Here is a 19106-nt window from a genome sequence, read left to right as displayed (position 1 = left end):
GCCCCTTGTATCCTGGCTTCATTAGGCTGGGCAGGGAAAGTGGTGGGGAGGGAGGGGCTCTAGGGAGCGCATCATCTGTCCTGATTACTGGGCGAGCACATGGGTGACATGGGGGTGCTGCCCTAAGGAGCTTGGCTTTTATCCAGAGAGAGGCCGTGGCCCACACCCAGGGCCAGGGCTGATTCAGCTCTTTCCTGAAGAAGCCCAGAAACCCCAGAAGTGCTGGCTCTGCCAGGAAGTGGGCACTGGAGTCCTCCCCTGCGGAGGGGGTGGGAGGGCTGTTTGCACCCCCACTCCCAATACCCTGTGCTGTCAGAGAATGTTGCTTAGTAGTGAGAAGGCCGCAAATATTTAGCCGTCTAGGCCTGGGTCTCGCGTGGACCAGCCAGCTGGCAGATCAGCCGCCCTCAGCCCTTCCTGGTGCTGGATCTGCCAGTCCCTGGGGCCCAGGATGGGGTGTGTGTCTGGGGTCCTGGAGGGGGCTCTGGGGGTCTGGGATTCTGTGGGGGTGATAGTGTTGGGAGAAGGTCTGTGTGTGTTTGGGAGGGGTGCAGGGTGGGGGAGGGGTCCCAGAGTCTAGATGCCTGGTAGGGGGCCCTGGGCCTAGGTCGTGGGCTGAGGGATGGGCTGTGAATCAACCCCTGGGGGTGGGAGGAGAGGAGGGTATTTGTGTATTGTGTGTGCTTAATGGGGCATCTATATATGTCAGGGTCTCTGAGGGGGGTCTGTGTGTCTGTGAGTATGTGCATTGTTTTGGGGTCTGTGCTTGGTCATCTCCATCCCTGACGGACAGCAGCACATATGATGGGCACTGGGGGCGAGGTAGGAGGTCTCTATGTCTGGGACCCCCCTGGGGGTGATGGTGGTGGTGTGCGTGGGGGGTTGGGGGTACTATCTCAGGAGTGCTGGTTTCTAGGGGGAGGTGAAGTCTGCATATTTGATCTCACGGTCAGAACTTTTCGTATGTTGAGGTGGGGGTGGAGTGGAGGAGTGGAGGAAATGGACCACTGGAGTCCCAGCGGCTGCAAGTGATGAGGTCCACACCAAAGATGTCAGGAAAGCCAGGCCCTTCCCCTTCTGGCTCAGGATCCTCCCTGTGGCCTTTCTCACTTCCCTTCTAGCTCCTCCTCTTGCTTCTGTTGTGTCTGGGTTTTGGGGGCTGTGGGTCCATGTCCCCCTGCACCACTCAGTGTGGCACCGGGCGGGGGTGCCTTAGAGACACTGTCCCTCAGTCCGCTGTCCCTCTTTGCTGAGAACATCTCCTCTGTTGCCTCAGAGAGGGGCAAAAACTGAGCCGGAAGGCCACATGTGTAGGCAGAAATGTGTGTAGGGAGATTCTTGGAGCACATTATAAATGACCCAGGAGTTTTATTGGAAACTTGGAGACCTTGGCTGAGAGAGGGAGAGAGAGCCAGGCAGCAGCTAAAGTTGTCTCCTGGGAGACACAACCTCAGTCACCATGGGAGAGTTTAGAAGGCTGGGGAGGCAGCAGCAGGTCCACATCAGAGGGGCTCTGGGACCAATCTGTCCCTTAGAAGCCACAGGCATCCAAGCCCTTAGAGCAGCCAGAGTCAGGATTTGCCCAGGGCTGGAGGAAACCAGTCATTTAGACTCTGGGGATGGAGGGGAGATGCCAGACCTGCCGGCAAGGCGCCCGGCCCTCCCTGGAAGAAATGAAGAGAGGAAGCAAGAGAGAGAGATGCAGGTAAAGAAGGCAGCAGTTGGGGCTGATCATGCCGGCTGGTTCCCGAAGCCCTTCTGCCCAGCAAGTGCAGGGGCTTTAGGATCTCCGGGACCCGCTGCTGAAGGCAGGGACGCTTGGCTGGTGGAGCCGCGTATGTACAAAGTGGGAGGAGCTACACAAACCGCACCAGGCGGCCGCCGCCGCTGCTCTGGCCGCAGGGCGCGCACAGGCCGGTGCGCAAGGACACGTTCCCGGTGCGGGGGGCGCTGCAGACGCTTCCCGTCACCGGCCGGGCGCTGGACACCCAGAGGTCCCCGCAATAACCCCTCCCCGGGAGCTGCTGACACCTGTTGGGGAGGACAGGAATTACTACCCGAGGGAGGTGGGCGCCAGCAGCAGCCCCTTGCCTGCTGTCCAGAGTACCCCCGCCTTCCCTTGCTCAGAGCTCCTTCCCTCTGTTTCTATTCTCCCTTCCCCCTCATACACCCTCACATCTGGGCAGACCTTCCTGCAGTCTAACCTCAAGCATCCTTGAGAAACTTGTTAGCCCAGGCCCTCCATTTAGGCAGTAATAGCTATTTAAGTTCTCATAATCATTCACTGCCACATCCCCCTCCTTCCTTTCAGGATCTTAATTGTGGCCAGCACTGGCTTCCTGTTTTTGCAAATAAAGTTTTATTAGAACCCAGCCACATCTATTTATAAGTATTGCTTGGTGGTGGTTGCTTTCACATTACAAGGACAAGTTGAGCAGTTGAGCAGACACTGCCTGACCCACAAGCCTAAAGTATTTACTATCTGGTCCGTTAAGAAAAAGTTTGTTCATCAGGAAACCTGACCCCTTATTTCAGAACCCACAGTATAGATTACTTACAGACATTTACAGCACCAATGCCCTCATACAACCTTGTTGGGAGAGCAAAGAGACAAAAATTAGTTGGGGGGAGCAGAACCTGCAAATTTCCTCCTTCAAGTAATGATGCAAATTAGATGCAAATAACACAAAAACATGCTCCTGACTCTAAGAACAGTTTGGAGGATGAAGAGATATCCTCCCCCCAGTGTGATCCTCACCTCTGCTCCTCGCCTTCCAGCAGGCGCCGGTAGGTGGCGATCTCGATGTCCAGGCCCAGCTTGGAGTTCATCACCTCCTGGTACTCCCTGACCAGGCAGGCCATGTCCTGCTTGGCCTTCTGCAGGGCTTCCTCCAGTCCCGCCAGCTTGCAGCGGGCATCATTAATGGCGGCCTCACCCTGCTGCTCAGCCTGGGTCACTGCTGCCTCCAGCTTGGAGTTCTGGGAGCGGGGGAGGGTTATTGAGGTTCCCTGTTCTGCATTCAAGGTCAGAGGCCAGGTACCCACTAACCATTGATTGTCAGAGGAAGGTGGCGCCTTACTCATTTGTTAGGTCAGAGGTTGCAAATTAGCATTCCCTGGGAATGTTGGCAGTGTCTTTAATTTTTGAACTTTAATATTAAAATCCAGATTCCTGGCTTCTCTTGAAAAATCAGAGGACCTGGCCACACTGGACTGTAGGGACTGCCTCAGTTGTCTCTGATCAGCTTTGCCCTTAGTGCTTTCCAGTTTACCACACCCTAGTGCCTCCAGTACAGCCTGCTTCACTCACAACCTCTGGGGACCTCTGAGTGTGCGATCACTGATCTAGAACAATGGGCCAGAGAGGTGAAATGGCTTCCTCCAAATCACATGGTGAGCTAGTGGCAGGGCTGGTTTGAAACCCCAGGTTTCCTGTCCCGCAGACCAGTGCTGTTTCCTCTGCCCCATTCTGCCTCTAAGACCATGAAAGCCCCGGTCATTCCATTCCCCCCCAATACCTCTCCCCACTCCACCCCACATTCAGTGGGAACGGATTGTGTTTCCATGGAGGGGACTTGCTGAAAGTTTGATGTTGCTCCTTTCCCCACACTTTGGCAAGGGGTCTGACTTAAAATCCCTCAGCTGCAGGTTAGCTCTGTTCTCTTTCTACACTGAGGGGTGCGCCAGGCGCCTGTACCTGGCACTTGGCGTTCTCTACCTCTGCCGTCAGCCTCTGGATCATGCGGTTCAGCTCATTGATCTCCTCCTTGGTGCGGAGCAGGGTCTCGCCATGCTGGGCCACTGTGGCCTTCATCTCCTCACACTGAGGGGGGAAGCAGAGAGGCTCATGGCGCTCAGGATATGTCATCCCACTGAGCCCCACATCTGCACATCTGCCACTGCATCCTGAGAGCTGCCTGCCCTTCCCTTGCCCATCCCACCTAGACAAAGGCTGAAGCCCTTTTTGCATCTGCCCTGCTGGGGTTCTGAGAAGGGGATGCTGGGCCACTCACCTTGCTGCGGTACCAGGACTCGGCCTCAGCCCGGCCACGGCTGGCAATGTCGTCGTACTGAGCCTTGATCTCTGCCACAATGCTGTCCATGTTCAGGTTCCGGCTGTTGTCCATCTTGACGGTGACTGAAGTGTCTGAGATGTGGGCTTGGAGGACCTGAAGCTCCTGGAGGTGCAGTATGGGGAAGTGATAAGAGCTTCTTGGACCAGGACCCCACTCCCGGCAGCCCACCCTCTCCCAGTCCTTCCCTATCCCCTGCTTCTGCTTCCTTCACAGTCTCTGAAGCTTCATCTCCAAGGTGGTCTCCCCACCTCAACCCTGGAACCTCTCAGTGCTCCTCAGGCCCAGAATCCCGAGGCTGAGAGGAGCCCAGGTCTGAGGCCCATTGCCTGATTTCAGTCATGGCCTCCTGCCTCCATCCTTTAGGTCTAGGACCAGAATTGAAATTGTGTGGTAATTGCCACCACAGTAACCAGGAACGCAGCTTGTGTGGGCTTGGCCGATGACACACGAAACTATTGTTCTTCACCTTCTGACAGTAAACCTGCCTTGGGTCCCTCAACTCTGCTCTGCACCCCCCTACCCAGAAGCCAAATGGTGGCAAGTCCTTTCCAGTGTGCCGCTGCTCTGTGACTTCTCACCTCCCGATACAGCTGCTTCAGGAAGTCTACCTCTTGGATGAGGGCCTCCAAGTTGGCCTCCATGTCCGACTTGTGGAGGTAGGCACAGTCCACCTCCTAAAGGGAGAGAGCAGCACAGGAGTCTCACTGGGGAGACAACACAGAGCTCTCCCCACCAGGGAGGGGCACCCCATAGGCTGGGCACACTCCCCGGACCCTCCTTAGCTGTTCATCCTAGAGCTTGGTGTCGAGGGGTTTGGTGAAGTCCTTTATGCAGTTGAAGGTGTCAGGAACAGGTCTGGGTAAAGGAGGGGGTCCCAAGGTTTCTAGGCACTTCCTCTGGTACCCACTGGGATGGTCTCACTAGAAACCACATCTTGCACTATCATGAAACTTAGGATCAGGTATAAAATGGCTCAGTTCTAATGATGCCCCACCCCTCTCTGCTCTGGAATCTTATGGAAAGAAATCTAGAGATCTGCCCCCAAGCCAGCGTGACGCAGGGAAAGACCCTTGATCTCTGTGTCTCAGTTTCCTCCCAGTAATCCTTGCCTTCCTCACATGGAGGTGGCTGGAAGGACCTGATGAGAGTCCACAGAATGGCACTGGTGCTGAGTCAAGGTTAAGAGGTGAGGAACACGGGCACTGTTCACGCCAGCATTTCCCAGCTGTTGCCAGCCTGAGAATGGAGCTATACCCTAGCATTCATGTGTTCTTTCATTCACAAAAATGTATAGGGTGCCTATTCTCTGCCAGGCACAGGGCAGTAGGAGGTGAGAAGCCATTGCCAGATGGGAATTACCTTGGATGGGGGAAGATTGCCCTGCTTGAAGCAGACAGTGTACTTTGATGTCCAGGACGGCCCAGGGAGCACTGGAATATTTGGGGGAGAAACAGGGAGAGGTTGGGCAGGGTGATTCTGGAGGAGTCGCTCAGCCTTTCTGAATTACAGAGCTCCCTCCTGCCTCTGTCCTTGGTTCTGAGCTGTGGGATGAGTAATCTGGGATCACTCACCTTCTTCAGGGCCCCAAATTTATTCTCAGTGGTGGTCCTTAGTGTCACCTCCTCCTCATACCTGGGGACACAAAGGGTATAAGTTTCAGTGGTTAGAGCTTCAATAGGCTGGGATTTGAAGAGAAAAGAAGAGAATGAAGGCCCAGACAAACACATTCCAGAAACTGGATCTTTTGGAGGTGGTCATAGAATCAAAAAGTGTCCATCCCTTTCGTCTGGGCACTCAAACCAACCACATCACACACTACTCTTCCCATTTCAGGGAATCTCATTCCTGATATGGGCTGGGGTGGGTGCCTTGCACATTTTTGTAGGAAAGTTCTTCTTGTGGTCTAACTCAAATCTATCCTGCTTTGACTTCATCCCATTTCCTTTCTCCATACCCTCCTCCCCAAGGCACTCACTCACTTCTTCTTGTAGCCCTCCAGCACCTCCTGCACGTGGCTGAGCTCCGAGGCCAGCCTCCCACTGTCAGTCTCCATGCGCTCAGTCTCCCGCCTCAGTGTCTGGATGTAGCCCTCGAACAGTGGCTCCAGGTTGTTCTCGCGGCACTCTTGGTTCTGGTAGAACTGCAGCTTGGTCTCCAGAAGTTTGTTCTGCTGCTCCAGGAAGCGCACGTGCCGCCCAGGGTGGGAGAGACTCAGTGGGAGGAGCCAATATCCCCAGCCCTCTGCAGAGTGAGATGGAATTATCAGTGAGCCATGCAGAAGCGAGGGGTGGATGGAACGGCCTCAGCTGGGCTCTCGTGGCCTGAGGAGGCACCCCGAGAATCTTTGTTTCATGACTGCTTGTTCAGGCCTGAGTGAGATTCTGTCCTTGGTGGACAGCTGAGGGCTTGCTGAACAGTTGTCTGAATGGATGGTCAAGGTGGGAGGGGCTTCCCAGCAGGGAACGTAGTCTCTACCAAGCAGGATGGCTGGGGTCTCAGGTGGGCTAAAGTCCTATGTTGGACACTCAGATGTGTCTGGAGGCCAGGCAGATAATATGAACGAGGGAAGGTTTTGGAAAATAGGGAGGGTGGGGACTGCAGGGAAGCAAAGCATGCAAGCCTTCACTGCAAGTCATTCAGGCTGGAGAGATGGGACGGCACCAGTCACTGCGGAGCCAGAGAGGACACCAGCAAACAAGACGCCAAGTGGAGGACCCCGGCTTCTGGTTTTCCTCTTCGCAGATTTTTTAGCTGGAGTTGAGACAGTCCCTTGCCTTTTAGCCTTCGTATCCTTTCATCCAACTCAGTGAGTGCAGCTGGGAAATCCCCGGTTGGAACTTCTGGAAATGGGGAATGGGGATGGCTGATATTACATGGGATCACTTTAGGTATCTTAGCTGAAAAGGCTTGAGCTGTGGTGGGGCATCTCATAACTTTGTCCCCATCTTTCCTTTCACAGTCATGGCTCAGACTCTGCGCCACGCACAGCTCTGGAGTGGAGAGCTCTGGGTCTGAGAGGAGAAGCCACTGGCCAGCGGCACACAGAGAATCAGTGGAGAAACTGAACATGGAGCCCAAGCCTGCTTGTGGGCCAGGACCCTTTCCGCTTCACCCTCTGGCCACCGTTCCTGGATGGGAGTGCTAAAACACTCAGGGTGCAGTGTCTGCTGAGGAGGACTGACTCCTGCTGGAGGGGACCAAGCTTGGGATCCTCTAGCCCCAGGGACCTGGAGAGCAGAGGAGAGCCCGGGCTTGGAGTTCTACTCTGCCACCCACTCTCAGTGGCTCTTGGGCAGACCCTGCCCTATATCCCTCCCTCTTTTCCCTTCTGTGTGCGCTGAGACGGCTGCACTGGTGGCAGTGATTCTCCGGTATGAACCCTTCACAGGCTGACTTCAGGATTTTGCAGTCCCGCTGTACTGTTTTACTTATGATTGATCTATAAATGAATCTGTTTAACATTCACACTTCAATGGGGTTAAAGGGGTAACTGTATTACCACCATAGTTGTAAGACCAATATCACTAGGCATACATAAGGGGAAATCAGAAGGCATTAAATTCTAGCTGAAACTGTTGTCCCAGACAGCACTGAAGCTGAGGCTTGCTGCCTTTTATTAGAAGCGTGAAAGGAGGAAGTGTTAGAGAGATATTAAAGACATATTAGCATCCAATGAGATTTTCTCCATTTCATCTCAAGGATTGAAACAAACATGAAAAGAGATAAATTTTCTCATCAGGTGTTTCAATGTTATTTAATGCTTTAATGGACCACCTAAAAATATCACATAAAATAGCAGCAGTCCCCATTCCCCATTTCTAGGAGAGACTGGCCTGGAAATTCTCAGGTCCTTCCAGGACTTCCAGGCTCAGGAAGGGTAGGATCAAGAACATGCATCTTGTCTATGGGGATTCTGTCTGTCTGGACAGAGGCTGTATATAATAACAGTGTTCTAAACGGGATCCCCTCCTTTCTATTCATCTCTCTGTGTCTGTCTGTGTCCTGGATGTATGTCCATCTCCGTCAGACTTGGAGCTCACCAAAACCACATCTCTCCTGCCCCTGACTCCTGTTTTAGTGCCCACCCAGGAAGGGAAGGTTCAGGAAGGGTGTGATCAAGGGCACCCACCTTGTCAATGAAGGCAGCAAACTTGCTGTTGAGGCTTTTGATCTGCTCCTTCTCCTCCTGCTTCACGCACTGCGCGGTAGAGTCAACCTCCAGGTTGAGGGGCGCCAGGAGGCTCTCGTTGACCGACTCGGTGGTGATGCTGGGAGGGCTGGGTCCACACACGCCCCCTGAGCGGTACCCGAAGCTGCGACCGCAGGAGCCGGCGCGGAAGCCCCCGCAGACGCTGAGGCTGCTGAAGCCCCCCGGTGAGGCCGCGGTAGCAGCAGATGCCGCGGTAGGGGGCGGCCGTGATGCAGCAGCGGCCGGGCCGGGGCCCGCAGGCGGAGGCGCAGGTGAAGGCGCGGACCCCGCAGGGGCTGCCGAGGCGCGAGGAGAGACAGGACATGGTGCGGCGGCGGAGGCTGGACCCCGGCACCCGAGCTGCACCCTATATCGCGGCCGTCGGGCCGGAAGAGGGAGCGCGAGGTCAACGCGTTTATAAGCTTGGAAGGCGGGCCTCCGGCCTCTGCTAGCCGGGAATTAAAGCGAGCTGGGCCTCCTGGCCGCCTCCATAAAACGGCGTTCACCTCCCGCCTGCGCTTCATGGGGCCCGGAAGCACCTGGTGGGCTCGCCGGCGCCTTGCGCTGCGGGCTCGGGGCAGTCCCCTTCGGCCCCTCGGGCCAGACTCGGCCAGGTAGCTTGGGTCATTAGCTCTAGACCCAGGCTGCGCACCTGGGCACGCTCTGCCCCCTCATTTCAGTTCTAGCCCTGCAGGCTGGGAAGCCTGGTCTTAGTTACCTGCGCATCTCCGTATGGTGTAGGGGGCGAGTACGTGTGTGTGTGTGTGTGTGTGTGTGTGTGTGTGTGTGTGTTTGTGTGTGTGTGTGTGTGTGTGTGTGTGTGTTGAAGGGGAGGCGTTTTACAGGTCAATCCTGAAGATTCTTGTCATGACCCTGGACAGGTGAATAACCTTTCTGAGCCTCAGTTCACTCATGTGCAGAATGGCCTGTAGTAGCACCCAGCAGAGAGTTGCTGGGAGGACCTAATGGCACAAGGGACAGGAAAGCATTTAAGGCCCTACCTAGCGCTTAATAAGAGCTCCACAAATGTTTGTTTGTTCTGTTTATTTTACTATTATTATTTTGCCATTCATCCTGTCTCCCTTGGGGCAAAACCTTTTCTCTCTCTCAGAACTCAGCTCATGGCTCCTCCCCTAGTAAGTGGGATACCCTCTACCCACCATATCCTCCACTCTGCTTGGGAGAGGGGAAGGGTATCTTTCATTTTTATTTTTTATATCCCCCTTTTAATTATTTAAAGATTTCTACCCCTCCCCCTCAAGAAGGGAGTTTGTACTCATGGAGTACCTACAATGTGGGAGGATTTATAGTGTATTATCTCATCTAATCCCCCAGGGCATTCTTCCGAGGTCAGTATTATTGTGCCCATTTACCTGATTAGGAAGTTGAGCTCAAAGTGGTCCAGTGACTTGTTTAAGGTCAAGCATAGAAGACTCTATAGAGGGGCAGAGTCAGAATCTGAAGGGAGTCTCCCAGCCCTCCCCAACGCTGGCCCCTCCCAGGGTCTGAGTCTTGGGGACTGAGTAAGAATTCTGTAAGAAGCCCAGATGGCTAGGATTTGGGGGTCTTAGAGAAATCAGCCTCATCCAAAGCCTTCTCCTCAGCCGATGCTTGTCATGGCCACCAACCCTAGAAGGCTATGATCCACCATAATGAAAGTTAATTATGTGTCCAACTATAGGCAGAGGAAACTGGACTGTGAACTCAGCAGCCAGTATTAAAGAGAAACCTGCGAATCACCCTTAGCTTCCTGTGCTTTTAAATATGAGTTGTTATTGTGCAAAGGGTAATTAAATCCTGGAATTCCGGAAGTCATCACAGCCAGCCGTACCTAGCTTTGGCTGCCTGGCATCTCCTTTCTAGGAAGTGCCCCACTGCCCTCTGTGTCATCTTTCCCAAAGCTCTTGTGGGCCTGAATCCCTTTGGTCCAGCTTTGATTTTGCAGGAGTTTCAGTGCAACCTTAGTGCCGTCCTCTGTGGAAGATGGAGCCCAGCTCCACAGTGTCTGTGCGTCCACTCCCAGCTCCAGCTGGGGTCATCAGCCACGTGGCTAATGGCTTCAGGATTATGAATTTCTCCTCCAACTTTCTTATGGAAAGAGTAGTATCGGAGAAGTCTTCCTTTGGCATCTCACTTACAAGAGGAAATGGACTTACCCTGAAGCATTTAATTTCCTTAATTAAAGAATTCAATTAGACTTATGGAGACACTTTCATGATGCTTGCTTGGACCTCTTCCTGGGTTTTGGTGGGTGGATGGAACAGATTTTCTGTGCTATCACAATCAACGAGGAAGTTAATAATCAGCTTTTGTGTGCACTGATAATTAAGTGCATGTAAGGTCCAGAGAGTCCAAAGGGCTTCAGGCTGAATTGCGCCCTCTGCGAACACAACTGGAAAGGGATGGAGTTGTAAAGGTTTGACACAGCCAGAGCACAGGGGATCCCAAGGGTCAGTGCTAATCCCTGGCCCAGCCTCAGGGACGTATACTCCCTGGTGTCACCTTTATTATTCTTGGAACCCAGGGGGGAAAAATGAACTAAAGCCTGAGAGATTTCAGATACAATCAAGGATCGACTTCCCTATAGAGAGATTAGTAGTCACAGGTGCTGGGAAGGGGAGGGCTGCTCCAATCTCAGCCGGATCTTCTAGAAATCATTCCTTTGCCCCTTTTGTCTCCAGTCCACCAGGCTACTGATGAAAAGCTAATGCTCTGTCTTGGTTTTCATGTCCCTTCCTTACCCTCTTGTGGGCCCCTGGAGACAATTCAAGACAGGTAGCAAACAGGCACCTGGCAGGAATCAGGCTCAGAGCTCGAAGGAGACTGCAGTCCCCAGGCCGGGCAGCGTGCGTATACAGACGGACCTTAATACAAGGCTGCAGGGGGGTCTGCTCTCATGCCGGGACACCATGCCACGGGGACTTGGTGGGAGAGTGAGCCTCCAGTTCAGGGGCTTGGGGCCAGAGGTCAGGGCAGGGTACTCAGAGGAGGTGACAGATTGATTAAGGCTGAAGAATGGTGAAGAATTGGATGTGCTGAGATGAGGGAGGAGAGGAGGATTCAGGCAGAGGGAGTGGCATGAGCAAAGACACAAAGCAAGGGAGGCCAGAGGATGTGGGAGGAACAGCAGGCAGTCCACTGTGGATGAAACATAGGGGACGGAAGAGGGCGGGGGAAAGGAGGCAGGCCGGGGGTGGATAGTGGCTATGGTGGCTAGGCAGGGTGGGCTTCAAATGTCAAGATGAGCATGAGAGGTGCTTGACCTGGAGAGGGTCATATCAGGCATGGTGTGAATGGGACGTGGGGATAGTTGATGGTGGGGGTGTGTGTGTGTGCATGTGTGTGTATGTGTCTACTTTTGGTAACCTAAGGCACCATTATGAAACATCTTGAACATCAACATGCCCATTTCAGAGACACATTTCTTTTCTTTCTCCATAGTATAGTGGTCAATGTGTTTCTGGAATCAGACATACTTGGGTTCAGGCTTGGGCTCTGCCACTTACAATCTGGGGAAGAAGTTCCATAACCTTTCTGAGCTTCAGTTTCCTTTGTATCTAGAATGAAGATAATAAAACTTGTCCAGGTACAAAAAGAAGAATCTGGACTAGTGAAAAAAATAAAAAAAACTCGCCCAGGGATGTGGTGAGGATAACGTGAGGTGTGTATGTAAAGCATTAATATAATGCCTGGTGCAGAATAAGTTGGCAGTAAATATCAGCTGTTATTATTATTATTGTTGTCGCTGCTTTTTCCCCTCTGTGGCCCACTGGTCACCCAGGTACCTGCCCTGTAACCCCTCAGCTCCCCCCTCTCCCTTCCCCTACCCCAGGCCAGCCTGCTCTTCTAGGTCTGGAGGTGGGGCATCCTGCACACTAAATCTCTCCTGCCTGGGACCCCCAGCCCCCACCGCTCAGTCCAAGCTCAGGGCGTATTGGAGAAGCTCTTCTGAAAATGTTCCAGGAAATAGGGAGCCTTTTTGAAAGAGGCTGGGGAGTGTGGCCTTGCACTCATGGTCTAGTTGAGGGAGAGACTCTGTTCTGTGGGGGTGAAGAAACTTAAAGGCATATGAAAAGAAATGGAGGTGGGTGGACAGACTGGGGGTTTCAGGAAGTCAGATATTTGGAACCCTCACACCACACTGCTCATACACATCTACCAACTGCATGGATCCTCCAGCACGAAGTGGTCAAACAAATTATTTTTTGGTTGTGTGATTAACTTTTCCATGTCTTGGTGGGGATGAACCCTGTCCCCCTCTGGCTATACCATAGGTCAAATGTCACAGGTTGCCTTGAAGATTTGGCTCCTGAGGCCCTACCTGAGAAGTCTCTTCCTCTCAAAGCTGCCTGGATCCACCTGTCCTTGCCCCCTAGGATGGCCTATCCTTTGTCCCCGGTCTCAGCTCATCTTGTGACCCAAAACGAAAGACAGAGTGATGAGTCCAGCTGACCACCTGAAAGAAAGCATCCCAACCCGGCGTCCCTTCCTCTCCTCAATTATCTCACAAAGTGCAGAGTCCACAGGCCTTGGCTGACCTTGACTTTGTGGCACCCTCAGGCCCTCAACTGTGGAAAATATGCTGCCAGGGCTTCAAAGTTGCCTGAGTGTAGGATTTTCCAAAGCCCCATCTAATGATGCTTTCCCAGGAGAGAGGAAAATGACTGAGAAATTCCCCAAGCCCATAAAGGTGACAAGAAGGCCACTCCACACAATGAGGCAGGTGGCCCCAGGTGTCTGGGATTATAAAAGGGGACGAGCAGTGAGGGAGAGGCCAGAATCATTCTCTTCTTCCTCTGGCTCCATCTTTTCCAGCCCAGAGTCACCATGACCTGTGGATCGTCATGCTTTAGCTCCCGTAGTGGAGTCTGCAAATCCAGCTCCTGTGGGACGACTCAAAGGTACAGTTCTGGTGGTGCCTTCAGCTGCGTCTCCGCCTGCGGGCCCCGGCCTGGCCACTGCTGCATCACGGCCGCCCCCTACCGCGGCATCTCCTGCTACCGCGGCCTCACCGGGGGCTCCCGCAGCAGTTCCTGCAGCCGCAACTTCGGGTACCGCTCAGGGGGCGTGTGTGGACCCAGCCCTCCCAGCATCACCACCGTGTCGGTCAACGAGAGCCTCCTGGCGCCCCTCAACCTGGAGATCGACCCCAACGCGCAGTGCGTGAAGCAGGAGGAGAAGGAGCAGATCAAGAGCCTCAACAGCAAGTTTGCTGCCTTCATTGACAAGGTGGGTGTCCTTGATCACACCCTTCCTGAACCTTCCCTTCCTGGGTAGGCACTGAAGGGGCAGTTAGGGGCAGGAGAGATGTGGTTCTGGTGAGCTCTCAGCCTGATGGAGGAGATGGACAATGTCTAGGGCACAGACCAGAGAGGTGTGTGTAGAGCGAGGGCTCCTGGTAGGATAGCACTGTTATTATATACAACCTCTGTCCAGACAAGCAGGGTCTCCAGAAAGAGACAAGGACAAGGCTTGGAACTGCCTGTCAGAGGGAGGAGGACACACACACACACAAGAAACACACATAAGAAATAGAAAGAGGACCACAGGGTCATCCTTCAGAATGATCTTGTTGCCTGGAACTTTCAGCCCATTCTATCTCTTTGTCTCTGATGCTGTCTCTGTCTGTCTGTCTCGCTCACACACACAAACACACATGCGCGCACACACTCACACACTTACACACTCTCATAGCGAACTGTGAGGCCAGCTGAGGCCTCCTGGGTAATGTTCACTTCAGATAGGAGTGGGCCAGCAGGAGAGTTAGCCAGGGAAGGTTCCCTAGAGGAAAGCTTCGTCATTTGGGAGGGAATTCTGATCCCTGGGGTGGAGAAGCCAGGCTTTAGAAAGGACTTCTTCACTTGATCATGGGACACATGGACTAATATTTGCAGCAATTTCAAATGAGGCCCTGTGTGTATGTTTGGCAGGGGTGGTGGCAGGGAGGAAATGAGGAAAGGGCTGGTGTGGAGGCTCATCGGGGGAATGGATCCAGGATGCTGGGATGAGAGGTGACCTGATGGCTGTTCCCCTGGGCGGCAGGTGCGCTTCCTGGAGCAGCAGAACAAACTTCTGGAGACCAAGCTGCAGTTCTACCAGAACCGCGGGTGCTGCCAGAGCAACCTTGAGCCGCTGTTCGAGGGCTACATCCAGACGCTGAGGCGGGAGGCTGAGTGTGTGGAGGCCGACAGCGGGAGGCTGGCCTCAGAGCTCAACCACATGCAGGAGGTGCTGGAGGGCTACAGGAAGAAGTGAGTTGGCAGGAAAGGTCAGAAGGGCTGAATGATACGACAACTGGGGAGCTGCTGAGCACACTGGCCTTAGACATTTCTTTCTTCATTAATCCACTTTGTGCTTTTATCAGCTTCAAAGGCAGTGACAGGCAGACACATGAAGAGAAGAGAAGCTGAAATATCAGCAAAGAACCTTTCCCCATCGCATTATGAACTTCTCTGGACACAGACCATATCTCTGTCCATCCATCCACCCATCCATCCAACCATTCCATAAACCTGTTCTGTGCTAGGGGTACAAAGAAATGACACCACTGCTGTTCCACTGTTCACACCCACTGGTTCAAGTTACTAATTCCACCCACCCTCCCAGATCTAAGCTCAGGGAATCAGCTTATTGTATTAGAGTGATAACAAAACCAAGATCTTGAAAATGAATCATGTTTAAGTTAGAGAAATGTACTATTAGGAATGTGGCTATGAGTGATATTTCAGACCTGGGGCGAGGGAGATGGATGAGAGGGACATTTTGGGCATCCTGGGGGAGGAATGTGATGGGTCAGTTTGGGGTGGTCTCCCTTCCCTTCCGTTACTTCCAGATCTCTGAGTAATTTCCTTTGTTCCAAATCCCCTTCCCTTGTGGAGGTTTGAAGAAGAGGTTGCCCTGAGGAACACAGCAGAGAATGAATTTGTCAGAATCAAGCAGGTGAGTGGGTCTGCCTGTGGGCTGGCAGTCTGGGGGTCTGGGAGCTCTCAGGCCATCAGCACTCCCTCCTTCAGTTACTAAGCTGACACTTTATTCCCACCCATGGAAGGGCATTTTACTTTTCACAGCCCAGGAGATCTCCAGGGCAGGAATTCCCTGGCTCACTCTTTACAGAGAAGCCCGGAGAGGTGGAAGGACTCTCCAAAGGCACATACTACATTTTGCTAGAGTTGATGGGAGGTATCAGTGTCCTGACCCCTGACTTCTGGATTGATACCTATGACTTGCTTTGCAGGACTGGCAATGGGATTGGGGATTTTCCTGGGTTGGACTCGGGGAGGCGGGGCCCCCTGGGAATCCTCTGCAGTAACTAGGGATTGCCCTGTGTTTGTTTCCCCAGGAGGTTAACAGTGCCTACGTGCGCAAGGCAGATCTGGAGGCCAACGCCCACAGCCTGGTGGAGGAGATGGGCTTCCTGAAGACCCTGTATGAGGAGGTGAGCACCAGCAGGGAGGACATTACGCAGCCCCGTCCCTTGTGTCCCACGCCAGCCTGTGTTCAGAGGAAACAGAAAGCAGGGTCTGCAGGCCTGAGGGCTTTGGAAATGGTGGCTCTGTGTGCATATGTGTGTGTGTAAATGGGGAATATGAACTCTCTTCTAATTGGCTCTGGATGGTGTATGTAATGTGAATGGCTGTTGGCCCCACAGGAGATACGAGTCATCCAAGTCCACATCTCAGACACCTCCATCATTGTCAAGATGGACAACAGCCGGGACCTAGACATGGACAGCATTGTGGCTGAGATCAAGGCTCAGTATGATGATATTGCCAGCCGCAGCCGGGTTGAGGCTGAGTCCTGGTACCTCAGTAAGGTGAGTGGCCCAGGACACCTGCCTCCTAGACATGGTGGTGGGAAGGATTCAAGATATATGTTAGAAAGGCCTCTTTTGTCTGAGGATTCTGATCCTTAAGGATGGTAATTAAAGTGTTGACAGCTCTCAGGTAGGGATGGAAAGGCAGGGCTGTCGTGTACGGTTGCACAGGCTGAGCACTGAACAACCGGCACATCATCTGAGGCATCCTGAATGGGCAGGACGTCCCATTCTGAGCTTCATGAACCTCTCTGCTTCCCCTCAGTATGAGGAGATCAAGGCCACGGTGATCCGGCAAGGGGAGACGCTGCGCCGCACCAAGGAGGAGATCAATGAGCTGAACCGCATGATCCAGAGGCTGATGGCCGAGGTGGAGAATGCCAAGTCCCAGGTAGGGGTCATCTCTCCCCAAGACCAGAGGCACTAGGGGCCAGCCCAGGGTCCCATGGGCAGTGTGCACCCAAATGTATTTCACCATTCATTCTCCAGTCTTTTTGCATGACCAGAGTCCTTGGTTGTGGTCACTCAGGGAGACCCAGGTGACGAAGGGGGGAGGCCCTGTTTCTGGGGTGATCCCAGCTGGCTAGGAGACACTGGGCACATGCAGGAAATGAACACAGAGACCCAGGGACCATAACCCACCTTGTTCTCTTCTGGGCCCCCAGAACTCCAAGCTGGAGGCAGCAGTGACCCAGTCTGAGCAGCAGGGTGAGGCGGCCCTTAAGGATGCCCGCAGCAAGCTGGCGGGGCTGGAGGGTGCCCTGCAGAAGGCCAAGCAGGACATGGCCTGCCTGCTCAAGGAGTACCAGGAGGTGATGAGCTCCAAGCTGGGCCTGGACATCGAGATCGCCACCTACCGGCGCCTGCTGGAGGGCGAGGAGCAGAGGTGGGTGCCACCAGCACAGTTGTGTCCAGTGCCTCAGCCTCTGTTTCTTCTGCTCCCATCTTGGAACCCTTTCAGGCTCCCTTCCTGCCCTAAGGAGAGGCTAAGGAGCACAGTCTTAGCTGAGGTCCACTGCCTGATTTCCAATAGGCTCCTTGCCTGATTTAGTTAGGGAGGATGGTGTGCTGGTGAATGTTTAACACCTGGCTCTCTGAGGAAAAAGAAAAGTCCCTGATTTATAACATTTGCTGATTTCGGTGGTGTAAATGCTTCTTTCATGGCTGATTTCAAGCTACCACTGTGACTTCATGTAGTGTTGGCTAGAAATGTACAAAACAGGCTTGTGAACTGATGGCAGCTAGTGCCAGAGCATCATTGGTTGAGGGCAGGATAAAAATGGATCAAACTGAAAGGAAAATAGAAAAAAAGATGGAAAACCTGTGGCCCTAGGTGACTGGATTGTTCAAGATAGTAGAGCCAGTCAGTAGGGATGGGGGAGGCAACCTGGAGCTGGATTCCTGGGGGCAGGTGGAGAGATTTCTGTGTCCTGCTAGATTTTGGCAGGTCCTGCTTCCCAGAGGGATCTGGGGGAACCTGCTCCTTGTGTTCTTTTGAGCAGGGTTGGGGAGATTCTGAGCCTCTGGGGGTGCTGGACCCCAGACCATCTCCTCTGACCTTCTGGAAGGGACTTGGGTGGCTCCTTCTGTGACTGGGCTTAGAGCTGGTGACCACACAAATTCTGGGATCACTGTCAGGAGCTAATGCCTGGTCCTAATGCTGACCTTTTCTCTCCCACATCAGGCTGTGTGAAGGCATCAATGCTGTGAACATCAGTGAGTAATTCTGGCCCTGAAGGGGAGTTAGACAGTGGGAAGAATGTTTTAGCTCTGCGGGTGGAAAGATCCAGGGGGAAGAGTTCCGTTCATTTCCAGCCGCACAGTTACACAGAGGGAGTTGGCCAACGGGTCATGAGTGAGCTAATTCCTTACTCCAGACCTGTTAGAGTGTCAGTCTACCTCTCCACATTATAGGAAGCTCTGATTTTCTCCCTATCCAAGCAGACTTGCCCGTGTTCCAGGTGTCAAACAGTTTTCTGGAGCAAAACAGGTTTTCCATCAGTGCGGTTGTCCCCAAGGAGGTCTTCCTGAAAGTCAGATTAAGATGGGATTGAGATTGAACCAGAAGATGGACTCCTTTCCGGGGAGGGTGGGAGTCCCGCGGGCGGACCACAGGGAAGCCTACTTTGACTCTCTCCCTGGAGGTGTGGATGAGCAGGAGCCATCCTCCTGGGTCCTCTTGGCTGGTCGGGAGGGAGTCCTGTGTGGGACCAGCTCTCCGCCCCTACCGATAGTTCTGACGTTGTTACTGCTCCTGTGCAGATGTGAGCAGCTCCCGGGGCGGAGTCGTGTGTGGGGACCTCTCAGCCTCCCGTACCTGCGGCAACAGGTCCCGTGGGATGGGAGCCTGTGGCAGCAGCTGTAAGAAGTGTTAAGCTGGCAGGACTGGCGGAAGCACCCAAGCCCCTAGCCCATCTCACCCTCTTCGCGGATCCTGGCTGGCCTGTCTGCCCAGCTCTACCTTGTGCAGCCTGGTGGTGGGGTGCAATGGCTTGATCTTCTCCGGACCCATCTTCCCTACTGTTCACTTCTCATTTCTTGTTGTGTGGGAGGCCCCCTCTTTGTCTCCTGCCTCCCTCAGGTTGAAAAATGCCTTTAGGAGGAGTGAAACATGGATGTATTCTGTTTGAAGATTCTGGACTGCTCAAGCCCATGAAGAGGACAGCACCCCCGGTCCCCATCGCAACCTTCCTTTCCCTTGCATTCTTGTGCTTTCCTTCCTCTCCCAACGATTCTGTTCCTCCTTGCTGTCTGTGCTTCAAATAAAGTCACCTAGTTTGCATCACACATGTGCATTTTTCTGTCTGTGATTTCAGGCCCCAAGGGGGTGGGTGGGATCACAACCGGGTAGGAACTCATCCTGGCGGGGGCTGCTGCCAGGGCTTTGCCAGCTGTTTATTCAATTGTGTGCTCAGGGCTGGGGACATTGAGGAGGGCTGCTCTGATGGCTCAGGGCTCCTGGGGTAATTCTCCAGTGCTGGGAAGTGTCTGGCACAGTGTGGGCTCGTAGCAGACACTGAGCAATGTT

At 53.5% G+C, this 19106-nt stretch overlaps 2 protein-coding genes across 3 annotated transcripts; one reads left to right on the top strand and one right to left on the bottom strand.

Annotated features, from left to right (window-relative positions):
- Window positions 1-1289: 1289 nt before the first annotated feature.
- On the bottom strand, window positions 1290-8871 carry LOC105076362 (keratin, type II microfibrillar, component 7C-like). The gene is given in 11 exon segments (XM_074374841.1): window positions 1290-2005; window positions 2008-2031; window positions 2559-2590; window positions 2759-2979; window positions 3698-3823; window positions 4014-4178; window positions 4655-4750; window positions 5648-5708; window positions 6056-6264; window positions 8206-8448; window positions 8450-8871. Coding segments are annotated over 11 exon segments (1467 nt in total). The 5' UTR covers window positions 8591-8871; the 3' UTR covers window positions 1290-1856.
- A 4221-nt stretch (window positions 8872-13092) lies between these two features.
- LOC105076257 (keratin, type II cuticular Hb6) lies at window positions 13093-19059 on the top strand. Of its 2 annotated transcripts, XM_045523593.2 has the most exons (10): window positions 13093-13106; window positions 13167-13494; window positions 14308-14516; window positions 15144-15204; window positions 15605-15700; window positions 15914-16078; window positions 16344-16469; window positions 16744-16964; window positions 17763-17794; window positions 18341-19059. In XM_045523593.2, exons 1-10 carry the CDS (start codon window positions 13093-13095, stop codon window positions 18451-18453), a joined length of 1365 nt encoding a protein of 454 aa, XP_045379549.2. In that variant the 3' UTR covers window positions 18454-19059. The 2 variants fall into 2 exon arrangements, with proteins under 2 accessions (XP_045379549.2, XP_045379548.2); XM_045523592.2 differs by having other exon boundaries at window positions 13093-13494.
- Window positions 19060-19106: the final 47 nt, after the last annotated feature.

The sequence above is a fragment of the Camelus bactrianus genome, chromosome 12 (genome assembly GCF_048773025.1).
Source record: "Camelus bactrianus isolate YW-2024 breed Bactrian camel chromosome 12, ASM4877302v1, whole genome shotgun sequence".
NCBI lineage: Eukaryota > Metazoa > Chordata > Mammalia > Artiodactyla > Camelidae > Camelus > Camelus bactrianus.
This window is presented reverse-complemented; position numbering and strand designations above follow the sequence as displayed.

What these genes read in the sequence shown, in the direction of transcription:
- LOC105076257 (XM_045523592.2), top strand. Translation starts at nt 13,093, where the DNA reads ATGACCTGTGGATCGTCATGCTTTAGCTCCCGTAGTGGAGTCTGCAAA. An exon ending in CTGGAGGGCTACAGGAAGAA is followed by an intron (nt 14,517 to 15,143) that starts GTGAGTTGGCAG and finishes TCCCTTGTGGAG; the next exon opens with GTTTGAAGAAGAGGTTGCCC. An exon ending in AGTCCTGGTACCTCAGTAAG is followed by an intron (nt 16,079 to 16,343) that starts GTGAGTGGCCCA and finishes GCTTCCCCTCAG; the next exon opens with TATGAGGAGATCAAGGCCAC.